At 42.2% G+C, this 23,188-nt stretch overlaps 2 protein-coding genes across 6 annotated transcripts; one reads left to right on the top strand and one right to left on the bottom strand.

The window, feature by feature from the left end:
* Window positions 1-1,947: 1,947 nt before the first annotated feature.
* Window positions 1,948-15,075, top strand: MILR1 (mast cell immunoglobulin like receptor 1). Of its 5 annotated transcripts, none has more exons than XM_077328434.1 (9): window positions 1,948-2,093; window positions 2,182-2,229; window positions 3,428-3,706; window positions 4,358-4,642; window positions 7,646-7,753; window positions 9,835-9,918; window positions 10,920-10,988; window positions 12,076-12,132; window positions 14,944-15,075. In XM_077328434.1, exons 1-8 carry the CDS (start codon window positions 2,030-2,032, stop codon window positions 12,126-12,128), a joined length of 990 nt encoding a protein of 329 aa, XP_077184549.1. In that variant the 5' UTR covers window positions 1,948-2,029; the 3' UTR covers window positions 12,129-12,132; window positions 14,944-15,075. The 5 variants fall into 5 exon arrangements, with proteins under 5 accessions (XP_077184549.1, XP_077184550.1, XP_077184548.1 ...); XM_077328435.1 differs by lacking the exon at window positions 14,944-15,075 and adding an exon at window positions 13,928-14,942 and having other exon boundaries at window positions 7,649-7,753; XM_077328433.1 differs by lacking the exon at window positions 14,944-15,075 and adding an exon at window positions 13,928-14,942.
* Window positions 9,920-22,556, bottom strand: POLG2 (DNA polymerase gamma 2, accessory subunit). The gene is made up of 8 exons (XM_077328432.1): window positions 19,825-22,556; window positions 18,825-18,945; window positions 18,602-18,707; window positions 17,001-17,174; window positions 15,227-15,367; window positions 15,024-15,104; window positions 13,917-14,017; window positions 9,920-13,020 (listed from the first exon to the last, which is right to left on the bottom strand). The coding sequence occupies exons 1-8, from the start codon at window positions 20,510-20,512 to the stop codon at window positions 12,855-12,857; spliced, it is 1,578 nt and encodes a 525-aa protein (XP_077184547.1). The 5' UTR covers window positions 20,513-22,556; the 3' UTR covers window positions 9,920-12,854.
* Between the last annotated feature and the right edge of the window lie 632 nt (window positions 22,557-23,188).

The raw sequence follows: 23,188 nt of genomic DNA, 5'->3' as shown, positions 1-23,188 counted from the left end.
ATCTCCAACCTCCCAGGAGAAAATGGGGGCATGCCATTGCACAATATTGCGGGGCTTTTCGCACCGGGATCCTTGTAGCAAATTGTTTGCTGAACGAAAAATCGCCATTTAAAATAGCGCAATTCGTCATTATGCATACCTGACTTCGTAGTGGAATCCAGTTGCGTTTCTATCGTTTCCCACAAGCTTCCGGTCTCAGCAAAAATCGCTAGAAAGGAAGCGCTATTGCCGAGCTCGTCCCACCCCTGGCCATCAAGCAGCCAATGGGCAGCCGTTAGCATGCTCCCAAACAGCCCCTTTCCCTTTAAGAAAGGTTTTTTTTTTTTTTAAACACACCCATTGCAACGAATATGTGTTGATTCGTTGCAACGGAGAGACCCATCAGCTGGCAGGTGTGTTTGAGCTGTCATTTCATCGTTGCCACGCTCCCCCCAAGTGAAAAAAAAAATCCCCCCCCCTCACGGGCCCGATTTTCGGCCGAAAACAGTGTAAAAAATAAAGGGAAAATACATCAGCAAACAGGCTTCTCTGTTGTTTGTGCTTAGTGACTAAACAGCTCTGGGGAGGGACTGAAGCCGGGGAAGCCTCTAAACAGGCTTGCTGGTGGGTTGAACTCCGCTCGCTCGGAGAAAAAAAAATGGCGATTGCTTCGCCGGAAGATCAGAGGAGAGAGCCAGGGAGAGGGACTTTGTAGAAACCACAACAATGGTAACGCACAGAACTTTCCCGCTAGTGTTGCAGATTGGTTGCAGGAGTGTAGCGCTTTCCGGAGGGTGAATCCACTTTTGGGGATTTCCCTGAAAGCGCTACAAGGAAGCGCTTTTTGCGGATCGGTTTCAGGTGTTTGGCAGATTGTTTACGACGTTGTGCATAATGGCAAATCAGTAGCGTTTTCAATTGGCAACCATTGTGCGATTTTGAAGGCGTGCGAAAAGCCCCTGCAATATCACATCTTATCATGTAACCAGAGGTGGTGTCACATTTCACTGCAGTGCTGTAGGAATCCTCCAAATCTCTACAGTAAAATCATAGAGACTGTGGGATTGCTAAAGTGTTGCAGTGACATGCTATATTATTTTCAATTACATGAGCTGAAGTGACATCATGTGCCACCTGGCCTAAGCCCTGAAAGTTCCCCAGAGTTTACAACCTAGAAAGGCGGTCTTTCATATATCCTTAAAAGATTCCAAATGTCACTTTGAATTGTTTCCAGGAGCAAACTGGTAGCCAGTTAAGTTCTTTCAGTCCACTCATCAGAAACTTAGTTGTCACAATGCCACTTTAATGTGAGGAAGTTGCCTGGGATGTCTAGCTCAACCTTCCTAAACTCTAAAACTTGCATTCCAAATACTGTATCAGCCATATTCAGTGGCTCAGAAGTCCCATTCGAACCTTGACATGCCACTTGTGGCTCTTCTAAGGACCCACGGCACTATTTTACTTAAGCCTCTTAACTCCACCCTCTAGCCCACACTTTCTTGAAGCCCTGGGAGGGTTGTATGTATGTATGTATGTATGTATGTATGTATGTATGTATGTATGGGCGGGCGGGCGGGCGGGCGGGCGGGCGGGCGGGCAGGCAGGCAGGCAGGCAGGCAGGCAGGCAGGCAGACTTCTGGGGTTTCCTGAAGCCTGAAGATATTTTCCAGGGTTTCACAATGGTAAAAAAGTTGAGAAAGGCTGCTCTAGCCATATCTTGAAAGCTTCAACCACACACACTTCATCATGTGTGCCCACTTGCGTCCCCCAGCAAAGTCCTGCTTTCCTTTCCTCGTAGTACTTACTCACAGGCTGGATAGTCCTAGACAGGCTGGTTCTGGCCCCCAGGTCATATGCTTGACACCCCTATGCATACTAGATCTATTTTCTGTTGCTAAGATGTGCAATTAAAACAGAGCTTAGATACATTGCAAACGTCACACACCGGAAACAGAAGCAACATTCTGCTAAATATACTTCCTCAGTATCTTGCAACTTCTTTCTTCAAGATAGCTTCTTTGGCATAACTGCAGTTTTGCAAATCTAAGCAATGGCTCCAGTCTTATTTAAAATGCTGACATTTACAGTAATTGGGTGCTTCCTAACAGCACACAGTAAGACTTTTCTCTCTATGATGTCTCTTTTCCAAAATGTTGCCATCTGACAACCCTAATTCAAGATCCATTTCCCTCCAACTTTCAGTTCAGCCATCTCTAACAGATGAAGAAGACCATGATCCCGATGAAAATGGTAAGTTTCCCTTGGCAGCTGGCTGCATGTTCCATGCAACCAAGATTTTTTATTTTGGTGGTTTCTTTGGGGTGGACCTGAACCCATACTTGATTAATGAAAGGACTTGTTTTATTAAGTTGTAAACCAGCTGATCTATCTCTGCAAAACATCTATGGTGTCTATCTCCAAGCTGTCCCCCCCCCCTTTTCTTTAAATTCAACCATTTCTGCCAGACAGAGAGAATGATCAAGAGTAACAGAATAACACACACACACACACATGTAATAGTGAACACTGTAGAAAAGGAACAATAGGAAACATTAGTGCAGGGGCATCTTCTCAAATCTCAAAGGAAAATAATATTGAAATAATTGTTTGAGGCTTCTCAAACCTCAAAGGAAAATAATATTGAAATAATTGTTTGAGGCTTCTCAAACCTCAAAGGAAAATAATATTGAAATATTGTTTAAGGCTTCAAAACAGGAACTGGCAAGCTAAAATTTTTGTTTGTCTCTCTCACTTCTGCTTGTGTTTCAGTTCTTGGTATCAACTTGAAAGATAACTACATATTATACAGAAAAGATCATCACAGAATTCCATGGTCTTATTTAAAAAAAACATCTTGGGGGTGGGGGTGTTGGATCAGATAAGCACGGTCTCTCTGGCCAAACCTTGCTCATAGTTGCTTCATTCTAAAATAACCCCTAACCCCCAGCAGCTTTTCTTACTGTGAAGCTAAAAGTAAATAAAGGTTTACTTACCTTTTTGAATCCTACAGGCGGGGGAAGGGGGGCAATTTAAAGCAGATAAAGAGTTAAGAATATCTATTCCGCTATTGTTTCCCTGTTCTTAATTCTGGGGAGGCAGACAGATTAGTCTTTAAGTCAAAAACAAATGAGAGTCTTAGGGTATCGTTTAGAAAAGGCCCATTGTAAGAGATACACAAACTGTGTTAACAGACAAATGGTTCTTTCCTGAACAGATGTGAAATTAGCTTAGTAAGTCCAGGAAGATTTTGTTCTCACTCATAACTGTTATTGTTTACAGTTTTCCCGCCCTCTACATCAGTTGTGTTAATGTATCTGTCACCTTAGGACATTTCACGCATCTGCGGGTTGTAGTCACTAGCTCCTGATAACTTACCTCATAAAATATTGTTTTTGTTTTTAACACTTGGCCTATCACAATGAGATTGTTGATCTGCCTTTTTTCTCAGAGCCCCATCTCACAATCCACAGTCCCTCAAAAGAAGTTGCCATAGGTGAGAACGTGACACTGAAGTGCTTCTTGAAAACAGGCTCTCCACCAATTACCTACACATTATATAAAGGAAAAGACAGATTGCTATCCCCTGCAAGCAAGCACAAGAAGGGAGAAGAGGCTGAATTTCACTTCTCTATCAATTCAATTAGTGATCTGGGTGAATATAAATGCAAAGCTGAATACAAATTGACTGAAAATAAATACAGTCCTGGTTTCAACTTCACACTGATAGGTACGTGTGTATTTTCCAGATACCATTTTCCAGTCTGATCTTGAGACATGGCTTGAAACAGACTGTTCAGCTGTTATGGGCACTAGGAAAAGTCTTACCGGGGTGATAGCTGGGGGTTACCCCACACAAAGTGACGCCTCTCTCATCTCACACTCAGGGGCTTTGGCCAGGTGCCATCACCAGCCAAGCCCACCCTCCATGGGGAGATCGTGCCAGGGAGCAGAGCGGTCCTTTTTGGGGGTAATTGTTCTATCCTGGTAGGGGTATATATTTGGATATTGCCAACCTAATAACATGCTTGATATTTGTGGTATCAGGTCAAGGCGTGAGCTTTCAAGTGCAAACACTCTTCGTCAGAGTGCTCACGCCTTTAATAAATCTTTGTTGGTCTTAAAAGTGCTACTGGACTCTGATGTTATTAAATATCTGGTGAGCCATACAGAATATATTTTGTAAACTTCAAAACATTGTGCACTTTAATTGTGCTGATTGTGATACGCAGAGAACGTTCCTTCTGTAGGCATACAAGTGCTGAGGGAAGGCAATATTTGGATATAAATAATCAGAGTGACATTATTTTCTATCAGCATATTGCAATGGGATGTTTTAAAACGAATGGTGATGTGCCTGTTGATGTGCCTTTTTGCTCAGAATCTGTGTCTCAACCCATGATCTACAGTTCCCCAACGGAAGTCCGTATAGGGGAGAATGTGACAGTGTTTTGCTTCTCAAGCACCGGTTCCCTGCCCATTAAATACACACTATATAGAGGAAAAAAGAGAGTGCTGCCTCCTACAAAGAAGAGCAAGAGAGAAGCAGCAGCTGAGTTCCACTTCCCTATCAAATTAATTAGTGAACTGGGCGAATATAAATGCAAAGCTGAAAACAACTTTACTAAAGAAAAATATAGCCGTAGTTTCAACTTTACAATGAGAGGTAAGTGTACATTTTCAACAGCAAGATCCCTAGTATATGATCTTGAGAAGCACCGATTATGTGTTCTCACTGACAGACACAAGACTGACAAGTTGGGCACTAGAGTGTGCAAGGGAGGAAAAGCAGAGGTTATTTTTAATTTGGGTATTTTTGAACTGAAAAATATTGGTATGGTATTCAAATTGGGCAAATATAGTCAAGCCCATATATGACCTGTGCTGTCACACCTATAAGTTGATAACCAAATTAGATTCAAAGTTCTGGTTCTCTCCTTTTAAGCCCTAAATGGTCTGGTACCATCATATCTTTGGGACCACCTCTCCCAATATGTCCCCCAAAGGCAGTTGAGATCTAATGATCAGAATCTACTTAGGATCCCTGGCCCTAGGGAGGTAAAATCAGCCTAAACCAGAGCCAGGGCTTTCTCTTCCCTGGCCCCCGCCTGGTGGAATACTCAGTGACAAGAGATCACATCCCTGCGGGACCTTAGACAGTTCCTCAAGGCCTATAAAACAGAGCAGTTCCTCTAGGCCCATGGTTGAGACCTACAGCCATCAATTGTTCCACCTGTAGCCACTAGGCTATACTCCTCAGTGAAGGCTATATAAAGTAGACCCCCCCCCTTCCCATATTAAAGGCAATATAAAGCTCTGTGACTTTAAAATGTTTCAACTGTATATTTATTTATTTTTATTTATTTATATTTATTTTTAATGTTACTTTGTATGTTTCTAGAATTTATATAGTTTATATTGACATTGTAATCTGCCCCGAGTCTTTTTGAGAAAGGAAGGAATAAAAATTGAAACATAAATAAATATCAAGGAATCCCAAATTTATTTTTTATGGGGAGTGGTCCATTATAATCTATAGGGGCCATTCAATGGCAAATCTGCTCTGGGGTATATTCCACGGGGATGGTGGTGTTTGAGGTAGAGCCACCAAACTTGCCAGGTAGCTGCTGGAGCCTCTCCTCAAGTGAACCCCCAAGTTTCAAAAATATTGGGGGGTTCAATCCTATGAGCACCAAAAGTAGGTAACCCCATTGGAAATAATAGTAAGGGAGTACAAGTCCAGGACAATGTCCTGGAGAATCTCTGCAGTAGAAAGTGAAGTGGGGGGCATTTTTGCAAGGCCAGCAACAGAACCAGTGTAATTTGCCCAGCACAACCAGTGCCACTGTGGTAGTGCCAAAACCCAACAGAACTAATGTCAAATCTGATCATCTCTGAAGTGAAAATTGTGGGATGGGGGGCGGGATTTCTGCAAGTACACCAGAAACAGTGCAATGTACTAATGCTCAGCAGCATAACCCAGTTCCATTGTGGCAAATGCCAGCTCAACAGAACTCATGTCAAGCCCAGAATAAAACTAAAGTGAACAACGAAAACAAAAGGCCTGAGGTCCCTGACTTGTCTACAAACTACCACCCACCAAGCCCAAAGAATAATTAACAGTAAAATAAGAAAAAATTTTTTTGTAAAGGTTGCTCAAACCAGTCGCTGACTTCACTCTTCTTCAATCCAAAGTTCATAGCAGAGTCTCTAGGGCAGTAGGAGTCAGGTTTAGAGCAGCAGCAGAAGCCCAAGCTGGTACACACTCCTGAAATCTCTCTCAGCCGGACCCTTGCTTTTATGCTCTTTGTCCATGCACAGAATAATTTTTTAAAACCCTGCAGTAATTGGCTAAAGAGCAGTGATCCTAACCTGAAATCCTATTTGCCCTTCCTCCTGTTCTCTAGGAAATGTCGGGAAGGTAAAACAGTTAGTTAGTTGGACTTCACATTTGAAACCCACAACCCTGCAAGTTGCAAATCTGCCATAAGGCACTACAGGGTGCTTTTCCCATTGGGATGCAGAAATGCCTCTTCCCCCTCCCTCCTGTTCCCCTGGAAACAGAGCAGAAGGTGGGAAAGAGCCCTAGAGAGCTATAAGTTAACTTTGTAGCCTTTTAAACCACTCCACCACCAGTTATTCAGTGTAGCTGAATATAACCCCCCCAAAAAGGGGGGGAAATCCGCTCTATTCTATATCAGCTATATCAGTCAGATTATCTGATCAGTATTCAGTTTAAAAATACCCCAGAATACCAGTAACGTATTTCAGGATATTTTTCCAGCTCAGATAGAAGAAGAAGAGTTGGTTCTTATATGCCGCTTTTCCCTACCCAAAGGAGGCTCAAAGCGGCTTACAGTCGCCTTCCCATTCCTCTCCCCACAACAGACATCCTGTGGGGTGGGTGAGGCTGAGAGAGCGCTGATATCACTGCCCAGTCAGAACAGTTTTATCAGTGCTGTGGTGAGCCCAAGGTCACCCAGCTGGCTGCATGTGGGGGAGCGCAGAATTGAACCTGGCATGTCAGATTAGAAGTCCACACTCCTAACCACTACACCAAACTGGCTATCAGCTGAATACATGTATCTAGTACTAATTAGTACTAATAGCTTGTAATAATCAAGAAAGGTCCACCTAGATCTTTAGGGTCAACTATATCAATATATTTCCAGGGTTTCCCAGTAGAGCTATGGAAAGTTGTGTTTGAACCTTTTACTGGAGATGCCAGTACTGAAACAAGGATCCTCTGCATTTGTAACATGTACTAAATTTTAGTATCCTTCTAGTGTCCTATGTGGATGGAATAGGTGCACATCTAGCCAAATATTCCTACCTAACTGAGCCCTGTTGAGCTGCTTGGCTGCATCTTTTGGTGCCAGTGGGGTTATCTGAGGTCTCATTACACAGGAATATACATTTACAACTAACTACAACTGGATTAGGGTAAGAATCAGTGTTTGGTATATAATTTTCTTAAATGATACCCAAAGACAAAAAACGGAAATGTACCAAAATGTATATATGCCTTAAACTTTGATGCAAAATACAGACTCAGAAAAAAATAATTTTGGAGCACATCTAGTCATTGGTGATTATATCTCTGATTAAAAGACATTGTTATATTGAAAAGAAAGCACTACCATGCCTAACCATTATACGTTTTTATTAGCAGGAGAGGACAGGAATTTAGTTGCGTTCATTGTCCCGCCTCTATTATTGCTGCTGTTGGCATTAGCTTTAGCAATTCCATTGCTTATCCTTCCCTGGTGTAAAGCAAGTAAGTTTACTTTTCCCTACCTGTGCTACCACCAATAGTTTTTTCCAAACCATGTGCACCTTACAGCCACATGAACCTACATCAAAATTATGTTGCTTCCAGCTTGCTAACTAAACATAAGCTTTTCTGTATGTGCCATTATGCTGGCTGGGGAAGAAAAAATAGTAACAATTATTCCATGTGTTGTGGGGGAAAAATCATTTACTAGTCTACTGGAAGTTCAAGTGTTTAAAACTGGGGAAAGGAGGGGTCCCAAAAGTATTCAACTATGAAATTTGGTGCTGGAAGGAACAAACTGGAGGCCTGCAAATAAACTGGTAGGAAGGAGATATCCAGCTGGTCAATTTTCCCTACAATTCCTCATCTGCCTGTAACTGACTTCCACCTGTTCTCTGCATCTAGTCCCTTCTAATTCATAGTTCTCTTTTCTGCATGACTCCAAAGTCCTACAAGCATGTGGAACATTCTGCCTTGTCTGCAGAGTGGAGTGAATTACAACGGTACAGATATAATGATGTTATTGGTAAATATTAGATACAGTTGAGAATATTATTTATTTTATTTATTTATCATACTTCTATACCGCCCTCCCCGGAGGCTCAGGGCGGTTTACATTATAACAGAAAACAATACATAAAACAGTCTGTAGAACATGTATAACTGATAACTAATAATTGTAACCAAATAATAACACAGTATAACAGTAAACAATATAGTAATACAAACAGGTCCAGGGCTTATTGATGGGATTCTGAGGGGGGGGGAGCAGGGGCCCTTGGTCGCTGATTGATTACGTCTGGTCTCGGCCAAATGCCTGGTGGAGGAGCTCCTTTTTGCAGGCCCTGCGGAACTGTTTAAGCTCCGTCAGGGCCCTGATCTCCTCTGGGAGCTCATTCCACCAGGTGGGGGCCAGAACAGAGAATGCTCTGGCCCTGGTCGAGACCAGGCGGACTTCTTTAGGGCCAGGGATCCTTAGCTGATTGGAGGCAGTAGAGCGCAGAGCTCTTTTGGGGGCATAGGCGGGGAGGCGGTCCCTCAGGTACACTGGGCATATATATGCATTCATATTGGGTTAGTTCCAGTGAGGAAAGTAACTCAGAGTCATATGATTCACTATTATCACATAGGTTTTTTATTACCAGACTATATTCCTATTTTTCCAGTTATGCAGAGAGTATTAAAATGGAGACCAAAAACCCCAGGGACATGTTGGGTCCATTGCTATACAGAGCTCATGTAAAATCCCCACAGTGAGGTCACCCAAAATATACCCTTGAAATAATCCACCACGCTGACCATAATATCTGGAACTACTTCATCAAGATTCTAGAGATAGGGAGCCAACACATACACGCTAGCAACATGATAGTAGCAATCCCAGCAGAAAGTACATTTAGATATTATAGATAGAATTAGAAGCAGCGTCAGCTTGTTCAAGAACACATCAGAAAATCTAATTAAGGATTTATATCCTAGTAACCTGAAGGCATCTAAGTATTTCTAATTCACTTAGGTAGTGATTGCAAGCCAGAATAAGGGGGTCTTTTCTGTGTGGGGTTTTGTTCTTGGGTTCTGACCCAATATTGCTTTGGTTTATCCTCTTATTTCTTCATTTGTTTGTTTGCCTATAGTTTTTTGGGGGTTGTTTTTTCTCCTGGTATTTTTGAGAGCACTTTTTACCTCAGTCTTTTTCTGGAAGCTAATTTTGCAGTGTGGAGATATACAATCTTTTCCCTGGAAGAGGCAGATAGTGGAATTTATATGCAGGGGGGAGTCAACAACATACTCCATTCCCCTGCAGAGCATGTGCATGAAGGAAGGAGAATGGTATGTTGAAAGGAACTGGGCCTATTGTCATCTTCCCATCCAGAATAAAGAGATCTGCATGTGTGTGCATACACCCACATTTTTCACACATGGAAATTACATTGAACATAGCACTTTCTGTATGCAAAACACAATTGACTCACAGCCCCACTTCTTGCAAGCCAAGTCTACAAAATCTTCGAGTAACAGTGTCACTTCCTCAGACACTTCATAACAAAGATTGTAAATCATTAAAACTTTGCTTCTTCTTGCAGGAAAACTGAGAGACATTTCACCCAATGGTTTTGTTTCAACAAATTACCCACGCTCAGAAAATGATGTGACTTATGCTGAGATTGGTAAAGTCCAAAGGATTTATTATTCAAATATGTCTATGTACAGAGAAATGACTGCAGAAATTAGTAATACCTGGGGAATATTTCTGAATTGCAAAAGAGAAAAGTAGTAAAATTGGCAGTTCTTGCCTTAAATATTGACAGAGCTCCAAGGCCACCGAAAGCCCTACAACTTCTGTGCCTTCATGAAGCTTCGGGGGGAGGGGAAAATAACTGGAACGATACAGAAATTCTATCAGGAAACTGGGTAGGTGGAAAGCCCCTATTACTCAGCCATGTCAAAAGCACTGTTATAAAATGTTACAGAAAGCTAGAAGGAAACATTTTGTCTTAGGCATACGGAACAAAGTAGAATGACCTCACTACAATAGAACAAATGCCTATATGATGCCCTCTATATTGTTGAAAAATATTCAAATTAAGAAGGAGCAATCATTGAAATTTTTTTCATGAAACCAGGTGCATCCAGTATCCGGGACCCCGTTCTGGTTGCTCAAGATATTAATTCTATGTTATTTGCTTAAGAAGTTTATGAATATAGAAACAGATTTTTGGATTTATTTGAGAAAATATACAAAGACTGTGGAATTCCTTATTTAGGCTTTCTGGTATCCAGGCAGCATATGGGCAAGGAGCAATCAGAATGAGAACTGAGGAACTGGGAATTATTAATAGAGTCTCAAATAATTTTCTAATCACAAATGAAAGTCCTTTCTGTATTCTATAGGAAGCAAATGTAATTTAAAAGTTTCATTGAGCACAGTTCAGGCATATAAATCCCCATCGTCTAAGCCCTAATTTGACACTCTAGATTGAATGTGGTGATGATTGAATTGAGCCCTAGAAAATGTAAGACACTATGCTGACTGGTCAAATGGAAACCACAGGTAAAGTTCTGGGATCTCTGGCTATTGTTCACACATTGTACAACCCAGGAATAGATATTTCTGCTGGTCAAAAGACCCTTTTGCTCTTTTCATTTATATTTCTTATATTCCATTCAGTGCCTGAAAAAGGCCAAGAACAATATGCCAACTTGGAATTCAGTAACAAAACAGAAAAAAGGAGAAAAGGTAATGTCTACATGTTCTGTAACTGAAGCTTGCTTCCCTCTGGCGATGCACAACTTGGATGCTGGTTCCATTCGTGTTGCTGACACCCTCCCTCAACACACCCAACTGCTACATCTGAGCAAGACAGGGAATTCTTAGTCTGAGGAAGAGTGCTTGCACTCGAAAGCTCACGCCTTGAATAAGTCTTTGTTGGTCTTACTGGACTCTGATTTTATTGTGCTACTTCAGACCAACACTGCTACTCATTTGAAACAAAGCCAGAACATGATGCATATGATGTTTTTAGGAGGGCAGCTTTACCCAAATGAACTTTCAGTGTGTTGCACAAGGCAGTCATAGAAAAGTCCTTATAAAAAAGTGTCTCAGTTTTCAGATCAGATTATTAACAACATATGCAATTTTACTTGAAGAACTGTAGATTTCATTTCTACAATCTTGCCACCTGGTCTTCCTAATAAATTGTCAAAACCAGCTCTAGAAACCACATACAGAAACTGAATACAAAGCAATGTGCAGCCTATGTGCCAATGGTAGGCATGTACTGGTGCATAATTTTCAACATCCCAAAGAACAGTATATCAATATCATTTTGAGAGTCCAGTGGATAGGATGAGGGATCTTTTTTTATTTAGGAATGTAGCTTTTTTATTATGGCTCCTATTATTATTATTAGATTTCTAGCCTGCCGCTCCCGAGGCTCGTGGCGGGTAACAACATGTAAAACCCCCATAAAAATCCCATTACAAAGAGTTTTGCTCAAAAGAGTCAGAGACCATAGCAACAAAAAAAGAAATATTACTGTGATCTTTCCCTGTGCAATCTAGTGCAACTCTTAAGTCAGTTTCCAGGGAATGAGCGCCATTGAGTACATACCAATAGAATTCTGTGTAGACCTACCTGGGATTGCTCTTTCAGTTACCGAGTGAATGATAGTCACCCTAGGCTGGATCCTATGCAGTTCTAAGCCACACATACATAATTTATAACAATTTATATGACATGCAAATGCTGTTTTAAGATTTCATTTACATTTAAATGTGCTTTTATGTATTTTATATGTTATAATGTTTACATCTGATTCTTTTAGTGAGCTTCAGAGAAGCTACTACAGTAACCTATTCAGAAGTTATCAGAAGATAAAAAGGTAAACATTCCTTGCACAGGATTTACATTCAATTGTGTGCTTATATGAGTGGGATATCATTCTTTTCCTTCTGCATTCCTCTGACCTACAGGTCTTGAGTAATATAAAAAAAGATATTGGTGAAATTATCTTGTTCCACGTAATATAATAAACTATTAGCCTTAGATAACATTTGAGTTTCATACTTAATGCCAGTATCCAAGCATTAGATTCAAGTGAATGCTGGCCAAATTCCAGTTTAAGGGCAACACCAGCCACAAATTTCAGGATCCCACAGATCTCACAAAATAATTGCCTTAGTGGTCAACCGGTAGTTTAATTTATCCTGTAGACCCAGAGTGGGCTGTCTATCATCTTTAGTAACTACATTCCTATTATTGCCCACAGTTTTGATCATCCCATCTGAAATATATTGTAGAAATGAAAAGCTGAGTAACTTAAATGTCATTTGTGTGTTAAAACTCTGGATTGTAATGAGAGCTTTAAGATGGTCCTTCTTCATTCAACTGTCAGTGACCCCACTGACCACACAGCTCATCCAGGATATTTTTTCAGTTTGTCTCAGCTGTCCTCCCATCTCATCTCACTTTGAATAAAAGAGCTCCCCCTGCTGAAAAGAGTATGGCACTGAAGTGACGGTTTCTGGCTTTTGTTCAGTGCATTGGGAAATGTTTACTAAAATGCATCTGAGCAAGAAGTTACAAAATTATTTTTATTACAACTCACACATTTTTAGCTGCTGATATATACTTGGTTAAAAAGTCCTTTAATCTAGATATGTGCATCATTTCTTTCATTGTGGTGTCCCTGCTCCTCAGCTGGACCACACCATTCTCCAGTGTAGCTTCAGTGACCAGGATTGTGAAGAGGACACTCATCTCATCATACCTGTAAACAAGGAACAAGGATAGCATGGAGTTACTCTACTTTGGTATATTCCAGAGTAACGCTACTGTTCAGTATTAGTATGAGAGATGGCCAAACTGGTATAGACACTGGCTTCCTCTTGGGGATGATGAATTTGATTTTGTATTGGAATAGTTTCCAAGATTGACAGTGTTGGGCATATAGTTAATTCAAGTGTAGCTTTGCTGTACTTGAGAACTGAAGGTCTTCTAGAAGTGTCATTTGCTACTTGCCTCAAAGGCAATCAGATGAGTGGCAAACTACATCAGCACCTTTCTTGCTCAGCTATTATCTATCACCATGTTCTTCCCCCTCAAGCCACTGCAGGGCTAACGTGATCCACTAAGGTAGGAGAGACAGAAAGCATGGCACAGCCAGTACACTGCTCTTTCTCCAATGTCTCTCATGATTTGCCAGTGAAAGACACTGACTGCCATGGATCTTGCAGCTTTCGCCTCCCACGCAGCTGTCTTTTCTGACCCTGGGAAGGAAGGAAAAGCCTTGCACGGGAGCTAATCCATAAATTGCAACACATGCCTGTACTAGTTAGTGGAGTAGCATGGCTGCCATAAAGAAATTTGGTGAGACAGCATAGAGGTGAGAAAGAGGAATATGAGCACTCATGGCAAAACAACTTGAACTTCTATATCAAATTAACATGGACTATTTCCTGAAACCAATACTGGTATTTTTAAATAAACTTATAAGACAATGAAGTAAGCGTATCGTAAGGAACAGTATTGATACATCTTGACAAATTATTGTTATAGATAATTTGGATAACTGTATGATTAATGTGGGTTTGGTTGTGTTTTCCAGCACAGTATATCCCCCAGCTTTCAAGTTCTAAAGGTTATAGTGCATTTATTTCTTCTTACTTTGTATACAGCTGTTCCAAAGATAACTGCATCGTTTCAAGATATCCAGGCCAAACGGAAATCCCATTTTCTAGGAGTTCACTGAACAACCCCTGACACACCTTTGAGAAAGGACAAATATTGTTATTTGAAGCATTATAAGCGAGAGTTAATCCCCTTTTACACTATAGGCCATTAAGAATGTTCATGAACTATAAGTTTGAGACACAAGATGTATTTAGAGAGCAAAAGAAGTTCCCTAAAATTAAAACTTTAGTTTTATTTCCCTTGGTATTTTAGTGTTTTGTCAGTTGGCAAGCATATCTGTAGACCAATCCTATGCAAAGTTATTCCATTCTAAACTTTCAATGGGTTTAGAATGGAATAACTCCTCATAGACCCATTATGCACGGGGGTTTTAGCGCAAATTCAGGGTGGAATGGCGGCGACTAAAATCACCAATAACGCACAGTGCCAGCTGCAACCGGCTGCAGCTTCAGTGCATGCTGCCGAAACGCGGAAGAAAGCACAGCTTTCGGGTGACCGGGGCGCAACCAGAAGTGGCGGCGGGATCGCCGCGTGCATAATCGGTTAGTCTGGGTTTTGCCGCCGTCGCGCCCCGCCCCATGCATAACCGGTGTGCCCCCTCCGCGTTTTCCATGTGACCCAAAATCACCGTTTCGGCGGCCGTGCATAATGGGCCATAGGATAGCACTGTAAGTTGGGACCCTTATTTATTCTTTTAACACTCACCAAGGTCTTGAGGATTTCAATAGCAGAAACCTCTCCTCAGCCCCACTCTAGAGTGACAAAAATTGGAGGTGGGAGGCATTGCTTGAGTGTTTCCCCAGATCTTGCATCTGTGCCATTCTGATGCTAGTCACCATTTATAGATGAGTGGAGTTTACTAATTTACTAACAGTTTACTAATTTAACAGAATTAATTTTTGCTATATATTCCCACGGTCATGTAAGGAGTTCTTAGTCTGAGGAAGAGTGCTTGCACTCAAAAGCTCACACCCTGAATAAATCTTTGTTGGTCTTAAAGGTGCTACTGGACTCTGATTTTATTGTACTACATCAAGAGAGGAACAACAGCTCTAACTTCAAAGCTCATTCACTGCTCACCTGCCTCAGTTCTGTGGTTGGGCCTCTTCCTACATCCAGTGCAACTTTGATTGGTGTTAAACATGGGTGAAGTTTAAGGACCTGAAGCACAACATTACACAAAATGTGGAACTTGTTAATATTCCCAGAATTAGAAAGTCAAAGCAAGTACACAATGAATTTTCTCCTTATCAGGCCTTCATACACATTGAGGGGAACATCACCTTTCTCTGTAAAGTCTTCTTTCTTGGTAATGTATTTTCAGTCATCTGCATACAGTCACAGAGATATGCTAGCACTCCATAATCTAAATTGCCACTCACTGATAGGACATGAGGAATGGCATTCTTTCTGCCATCTCGACCCTGCAGGAGAAACACCACAATGTGAATTCTGAAATCCATTTTCTTTTAAGTTTGTGCATCCCATATATGGTTTATGTTTAAAATTTGTCTCTACCAGACACAATAGACAATAAAAATCAAATCAAATATATTTATGGTCCTAGCGTACAAAAGAGTAACATAAAGATCAGGTTAAAATAAGCTAAAAATTAAACTAAAATTATATTGGCAATACAGATTGCGGGAGGTGATGGTACCGCTTTACTCTGCTCTGGTTCAGCCGCACCTGAAGTACTGTGTTGAGTTTTGGGCACCACAGTTGAAGAGGGATGTTGACAAACTGGAGCATGTTCAGAGGAGGGCAACAAAGAAGGGTGAGGGGTTTGGAGACCAAGACATATGAGGAAAGGTTGGAGGAGCTTGGTCTGTTTAGCCTGGAGAGGAGATGACTGAGGGGGGGATCTGATAACCATCTTCAAATATTTAAAAGGCTGCCAGGAAGAGGATGGAACAGAGTTGTTCTATCTTAACCTGAAGGGACGGACCAGAACCAATGGGATGAAATTAATGCAAAAAAAAAAAAAAAAAAAATCCGTCTAAACATCCCGAAGAAGTTCCAGATGGTTAGAACGGTTTCTCAGTGGAACAGGCTTCATCGGGAGGTGGTGGGTTCTCTATCTTTGGGAATTTTAAAACAGAGACTGGATAGCCATCTTACGGAGAGGTTGATTCTGTGAAGGTTCAAGGGGGTGGCAGATTACAGTGAATGAGCAACAGGGTTGTGAGTGTCCTGCATTGGGGGGGTTGGAATAGATGACCCCAGGAGGTCCCTTCCAACTTTATGATTCTACAACAATGTGTATCAGACAAAAACAATCCTGATAAGTCAATGGTCTGACTTAGTATAAGGCAGTTTTCTGTGTTTTTGTGGGGAAAAAACTCCAACAAAAGACCAGGACTCAAAGGGGCACAAAAGGAGATACACATTTCAGTGTCTATATGGCCCATTATGCACGGCCGCCGAAATGGCGATTTCGGGTCACATGGAAAACGCGGAGGGGGAAGACGTGACGCATACCGGTTATGTATGGGGCGGGGCGCAACGGCGGCAAAACCCAGAGTAACCGATTATGCACGCTGCGATCCGGGCGCCGCTTCTGGTTGCGCCCCGGTCACCTGGAAGCTGCGCTTTCTTCCGCGTTTCACTGACGCGGCTTTTTCGGCGGCATGCACCGAAGCTGCGGCCGGTTGCAGCCGGCTCTGTGCGTTATCGCTGATTTTAGTCGCTGCCATTCCACCCCGAATGTGCGCTAAAACCCCCGTGCATAATGGGTCTATAAGTTGCATTGTGCAAAGAAAGACCCTTCACATTTCATCTGTTGGGAAGAACAGCATCAGGTGTCTGCACTGGAGGAACATTATCCCAAGTGGCTTGGCTACCCTGTGGACAGAGGCGTAACCTCAAGCACGTAATATCAAGACACATCAAACATACAGATAAAAAAACCCAAACATGAATAAGCCTTGAGTTTCCAACTATCATTTATATGGTCTCTATTGTAGAAACATCCTTGTTTATATATTGCATTGCCTCACAAGCAAGATGTGAGTTCTACTTGGGTCAGCTAAATCCATATGAAACAATATAACTTACATGCAGCTGAGATGCTTTTCCAGGATACATTTGCAGCAGTTTAGTATCTCCTAAATTCCGCAACGTTTCTATCTGTTCCTTTCCCCAAGGAAAGCTGTAATAAATATTGCTTCCTCTTCTGCCTTCTTCATCATGATAGTCACTACTGCTGAAGTTGGATGGGCTTGTCGCAAACTAGAGATGGGAAAGAGGTCTATCAATATACCAGTTAAGTCTATAATGGATATTTAGTTTAATCACTGTATAAGTGGCACAAATAAGTGTATTTCTGTGGGTAGCTAAAATTAATAGTCCTTCCGTTCTCCCTGGCAGAAAGGTGCATACCCATTCATTACAAAAACCCAGTCAGAAAAGGATAAATCCACAAGTTTTTACTACATGTCATTACAAATTCTTCTGCGGTGTCATGGAATTCAGTCTATAAACCATTGCTTTGCACAAAATCAAAGCTGCTCCAGCCTTAGGAACTACAAGTCGAAACCTGCAACGTCTTGCTGGAGGCATCTTACTTCCCACTCCCCCACTATTTTCTCTTTCTATTTGCTTTTACTAGAGTTACCAACTGGGAGATCACTTGGGATTACAATGGATTTCTCGACTACAGAGATCAGTTCCCCTTCGGGTTGCCAACTCCAAATTGGGAAATTCTTGGAGATTTTAGGAAGGTGGAGCCTTAGGAAGGTGAGGTCTGGGGGAGTGACTTCAGCAAGATATAATGCTAGAGTCTTCCTTCCAAAGCAGCTATTTTCTCCAAGGGAACTGGATCTGTCACCTGAAGAGCAGTTATAATCCTGGGTGATCTCCAGCCCTCACCTGGAGGTTGGTAGCCCTAGTTCTCCTGGAGGAAATGGCTGCCTTGGAGGATGGAGCCTATGGTATTATATCCTTCTGAAGTCCTTCTCCATTCCTAGGGTCTCCCCACCAAATCTCTAGGAATTTCCTAACCTGAAGTTGACTGCCATATCTCCTTCCCACCCAAAAGCCAACCTATATTTATCAGCCTTCCTGGCAGTCTCCACCTAGGAAAACAGTTGTGTGATACCAGCAACTGGCCATGCCCACTTTTATTGTAGGAAACCCTCAAGGACTTGTGGGGGCAGGCCTCACTTTCTTCCGTATCCTTCTCCCCACCCTGTTTTCTCTTTTCTCCTCCTAGTAACCCCCATATCCTTTCCTATTTAACTGCCTCATTCTCTCCTTCTCAGTCATTCACCAACTAACCTTTTATTGACCTCCCATTATTTATTTACTTAGGGGACCACAGTGGGGACCAAAGCAATTCTCCTTTCCTCCTTTTTATCCATGCAATAACCATGTGAGGTAGGGTTAGGCTGAAAGTATGTGGCTGGTCTATAATCACCCAGTGAGATTCCAAAGCAAGATGAACCTTGGTCTCCCACACCCTATTCTGAAGTTTCCTTTGCCCAGCTCTCTCTCTCTCCTGGAGCTAGCTGAGCTGGTCTCATGTGTCTTAGAGAAGACCTTAAGGTCCTGTGTGAGTTTAACTTCCACACTGAGGCCAACTTCTCAGGAGTAGCTCAGTCCAGCCATCTGTTTTCTTAAATATCATCTTAAACCAATCAAATGAAAATGTTGAATACCTTTCTCCACCACTGAAGGCGCTGACGTAACCAGTAATCAAGCCACTGTCCTGCAGTTCTGGCAGAGCTGTACCACACAAGGGAAGCCACTGTCCTTTCACCTGTTCTTTAAGTAACAGCAAAGGAATTAGCACAGAATGTTAGAGATGATTTCCAAAACCAAAATGAGCATGTATTGACAAGGGCTTGTGACTAGTGAAGGAAAAAGCTTGTATCACTGTACCTTATATGATTGTCTTCTCCATTATTTTTAACTGGATGGAAACACACACCAATCTGAGCTACTCCAAAAGGGAGCCTCTTGTTTACCAATTCCAGGCAAGTAACATATTGTTGTAATGCACCTGTCAAAGATGAAAAATTGTCTTCACCATTTCAGGCTAACATTGTAATTTGAATGGATTAAAAATGTCCAAGGGAAAAGAGAGAACAAACATGAACAGCTTCAGGGATACATACTGGGCAGCAAGAAACATGTATGGCTTTTTGTTTTTTTATACAACAAACTTTAATTACAATTGTCTAATTGTCTAATGTCCAGGATAACATTGTATTACACAAAGTATTAAAATATTGCAGTGCCTATGTTTATAGAATAGTTAAGATCACACATGGTTTGGCCTTCTTCACATTTTATACTGAAAGTTCTCAAAATAAGTACAGATAATATAGCCATAGAATCCAGTGTTCACACATTCAGTTTTCACAAATTAATATATTAAAACTGAATGCATCTGCATTTGAAGCAGCAATGGCTTCAAAACAGAAGTCTGTCATTATTTAGATAATCTAATAACCTCAAATACTGAAACTATATCAAGATTATTGAAGAAATATATAGGCAGGAGAATACTTGCCTAGATCTTAAACAATCTTGATACTATTTTGATTTTTGAGACTTTTATGCTCAATCTGGATCCGAAGATTTTCCACCTCCAGGATTCCTGAGGTTAAAAGGGACCAAAAGAAAAGACAGTAATCAGTCACTTCTCCCATTATACCTGAAAGCTGGTATCTGTCGCAAGAGAAATGGCAATAGCCAGGCACGTTTCCCAAATGCCTTGCTCCACAAGACACCACCACTCTCCCAAGCACCTTTTAAGTTCCACTATAACTGATATTTGAATTAGTTACATTGGAAGCTAATTTTTTACTGAAAAATGTCATTAAAAACACACAAAACAAGGAACAGCATGTGTTTTTAAAAGAAGCTTAAGACTAACCACAAAGAAGGTCTCCCCGCAGCATCCCAGACGCCTTCAGCATCTTCTCCAGAGAGGCCAATAGTTCTTGCTTGCTCGAGGCCTCATTCTGTAATACTTCCCAAGGAGTTTTTGAGGGCACCACTTTCAAGGACTCCTCAAGAAGCACCTCAACAGACGTTGAAGAGTCACATAGTGGGGTATCAACTCCAAACACTTGTTCCCGAAACACAACGATGCTCTCCCACCACTGGGCAGCCAAGTTCTTCCGCAGTTCCACCCCCACAGGCCCAAAGCTTGGGTGGTCTCCCTTCAGGTACGAGTCCCAGGTACGCTGCTGGGGTGTCTCCCCCCTTCTCAATATGTGCCTTCTCTCGCAGATATCCAGGAGTGCTTCTGCAGCCTCGCTGTGCTCCTGCTCAGCACTGCTGTGAGAACCTGTGAGGAAACGCAGCGTAGCAAGCATGGGAAGGGAGGACCTGCTAAGAAGCCCTGACTGAACACCTGAGAGCTCCACGGGCAACCTGAGATCCTGCGCGCGCATCCAAGGGGTACCTACAGGGAGCGTGAGGCTATCCAGCCAACCCCTTCTGACTATCTTTCGGCCCCAGGATAGTCCAAAGTGCCTCCTGCATAACAGCCGCCCAGAGCCACGTGCTCCAAATCTCACCCTAAAACCGCACCCCCAAGAAGCTGCACCGAGCAGCATGCCGGCGGCATAAGGCGCCTCCTGCGACGGAGAGCGCAAGCGCAACTCCCAGGGCGAGCGTGAAGAACGCAGGCGGAAGCCAGGGAAAGAAACTGTCTCCCCCCCCCACACACACCATTGGACGCATGCGCATTTTGCCGAAAAGCCCTCTACGGAAGTATCGTTTTTAGCCAGAGAATCGTTCTAGTTCTATTTTCCAAGGGGGCGCGAGGGGTGGGGGCAAACAACACGTGTAGGAGCAGAACTAAGCCTTTAGAGGCATTATCTTCTTGTTTATTTTTACTTATTAATTAGATTTGCTCCACGTCCTAATGGAAACCGTAGCTGAGGCTGTTTGGGCTTTACTCTCTTTTTCTGCTGCGGACTTAGAGGTTAGGATTCCAGACCGTAAACCGCGTTGGCCTGTTCCATCAAAATCAAAGATGAATCTACTAGCACCTTAATGATTAGGAAAAATAATAATATTCGAGCGTTTAATCTTTTGTGGACTAGCTCCTTAGTCCATGGATGCTGGAATAAAGTGTGTTGTTCGTCTTTAAGGTACGAGCAAGATGGGGTCAGATGTGCAGCCTTGTAGGCTGGTCGCGGATTGAACGCCGCTATGCACAAAGTCGGCCGTGTTGTTCTGCAGATAGGTGTAAGCAATATAAGCATGGGCGAGAAAAGCGGCTCTCCTGTGCGCACTGGGCGCCTTCTGGTCCCTCAATAGTGACTTTCGGTTGGGAACCGGAAATTACTGGTACATACCCATGGTTCGATCTCTATCATCAATTTGGGAAGTGAGTGGCCATAGGCTGGTGGTAGTGTTGTAAAAGCAAGCTTGTTTCCATGCAAGTGAGCCGAGCTTGAGGTTCCAGCGTTCCCCGTGTGAATATGAAGATGCCCTTTAACAAGATCTGTTCCCCTCCCCCAATAGCTCGAGGTGCGTTTTACCTGGGGTGCCTTTTATTTTACTTTATGATTACGATTATTTCAAAATATATGGATTCTGCAACCCAAAGCACTGGATTGGTTTCAGTGGTCTTGGAGTAACTGTCAGATTGTACTATTTAGATGCATGGACACTATTAGCAAAAAATCCATATTATCCTATTGCCCAATTATTCTGTTTGTGGCCTTTGGAGAGGACCTGTGAGATATGAATATCCTCTGTGTGTGATAATGTATTTCACACAGATGTTAAGGTAATAAATATTTTATTAGAGAGCTGTAAATCTCTGCCTATAACCCTGAGACCTCCATCCAAAGTGTGGACATTATAAAACAGCAGTTTACCATGACTCTTAGAATCATAGTTGGAAGGGGCCTTCAGGGTCATCTAGTCCAACCTCCTGTGCAATGCAGGAACTCACAACTACCTGCCCACCCACAGTGACCCCAATTTCATGCCCAAGTGATTCCTCCACCAAAAATCTCCATAATCCAGCCTGGCCTGGAGGAAATTCACCTACTATGCTGCAAAAACTTCAACAAGAGGATATTACCACAACAAAGCATGCAGCTCATTTTAATGGTGGCCCATATTATAGTAGTAATCCCTCTGCAGTCATACAGGAGAATAAAAGGAAAAACAAGCATTTTCTTTTATAACAATCACTAGATAGGAAGTCTTGCTAACAAGGACAAGTGCATAACACTTGGCTATGCATTCCATAAGGATAGATTCAAATGAGTAGCCATGTTGGTCTGAAGTAGCACCTTTAAGACCAACAAAGATTTATTGAATAAATCTTTGTTGGTCTTAAATGTGCTAGTTGTCTCTGATTTACTTGGCTATGCAGTGATTAAAGGGAAAGGAACCTGAAAAAAAAAAGATGGAACCACAAACTTGTGTAGGGAAGGAGTTTCACATACAGAGGGCAGCAAGAGAGAATAAGATGGGAGCTTGCTAAAGAGCAAGGAATCTTCTGGTTGCTGATGGTGAGAGGGGAAGAAGCAGAAATCTTTGGTGAAAACACAGCAAGAAACATGAGCCAAAACACAGGGGAAGGTCATGGTTGTGGAGAACTTTGTGCTGGAGATGGAACCCAGTGTAGGGACCTGAGAAGCAGCATTGCAGATATATTGTAGTCCTATTACTTTAATGCAGGAGTTCCCAACCAGGGGTCTATAGACCCTGGGAATCCAAGCTAAGGAACTGGCTGCCTCCACCCATATGTAGGGAGGCCATGGGTGTAAAAATCAAAGAGGAGTCGGTTATGGCATGGTACGTGTGTGTGTGTCTGAGCTATATGGCTGGTCAACCACCCTGTCCATTGTACTTGGGATTCTGATTCTGACCTCTTTCTGGCCTATATGTAGCAAAGCCACCATAGTGGTAAAGGTGGGGGGAAACAGCAAAGGGTATAGATGGTTATGACACCTCTGGGGGGGGGGGTGGCAGGGAGGCATACCCAGCTGACATAACTTCCAGGGGTTATGAAGCCTGAAAAGCTTGTTTCAGGGGCTCCTCCATGGTCAAAAGGTTGGGGGGGGAAACTGCTTTAATGATTACATATATCACACATTCCAGAGCCTCCTGACCGTATATGAAAACTAATCAACTGAATTGATCTACATGCATTATATATTTCCCACAGAAAGATGTTTTAACAGTGATTGTTTGGAATCTCTTGATTTCAATGGTGAAAACAAACACTACGAAACAGGGTACTGTATTGCTTTTGAGAGCTGCAT

Source organism: Paroedura picta, chromosome 3 (assembly GCF_049243985.1).
Source record: "Paroedura picta isolate Pp20150507F chromosome 3, Ppicta_v3.0, whole genome shotgun sequence".
Lineage (NCBI taxonomy): Eukaryota > Metazoa > Chordata > Lepidosauria > Squamata > Gekkonidae > Paroedura > Paroedura picta.
The sequence above is the reverse complement of the archived record's forward strand: the minus strand, read 5'-3'. Positions and strand labels throughout refer to the sequence as shown.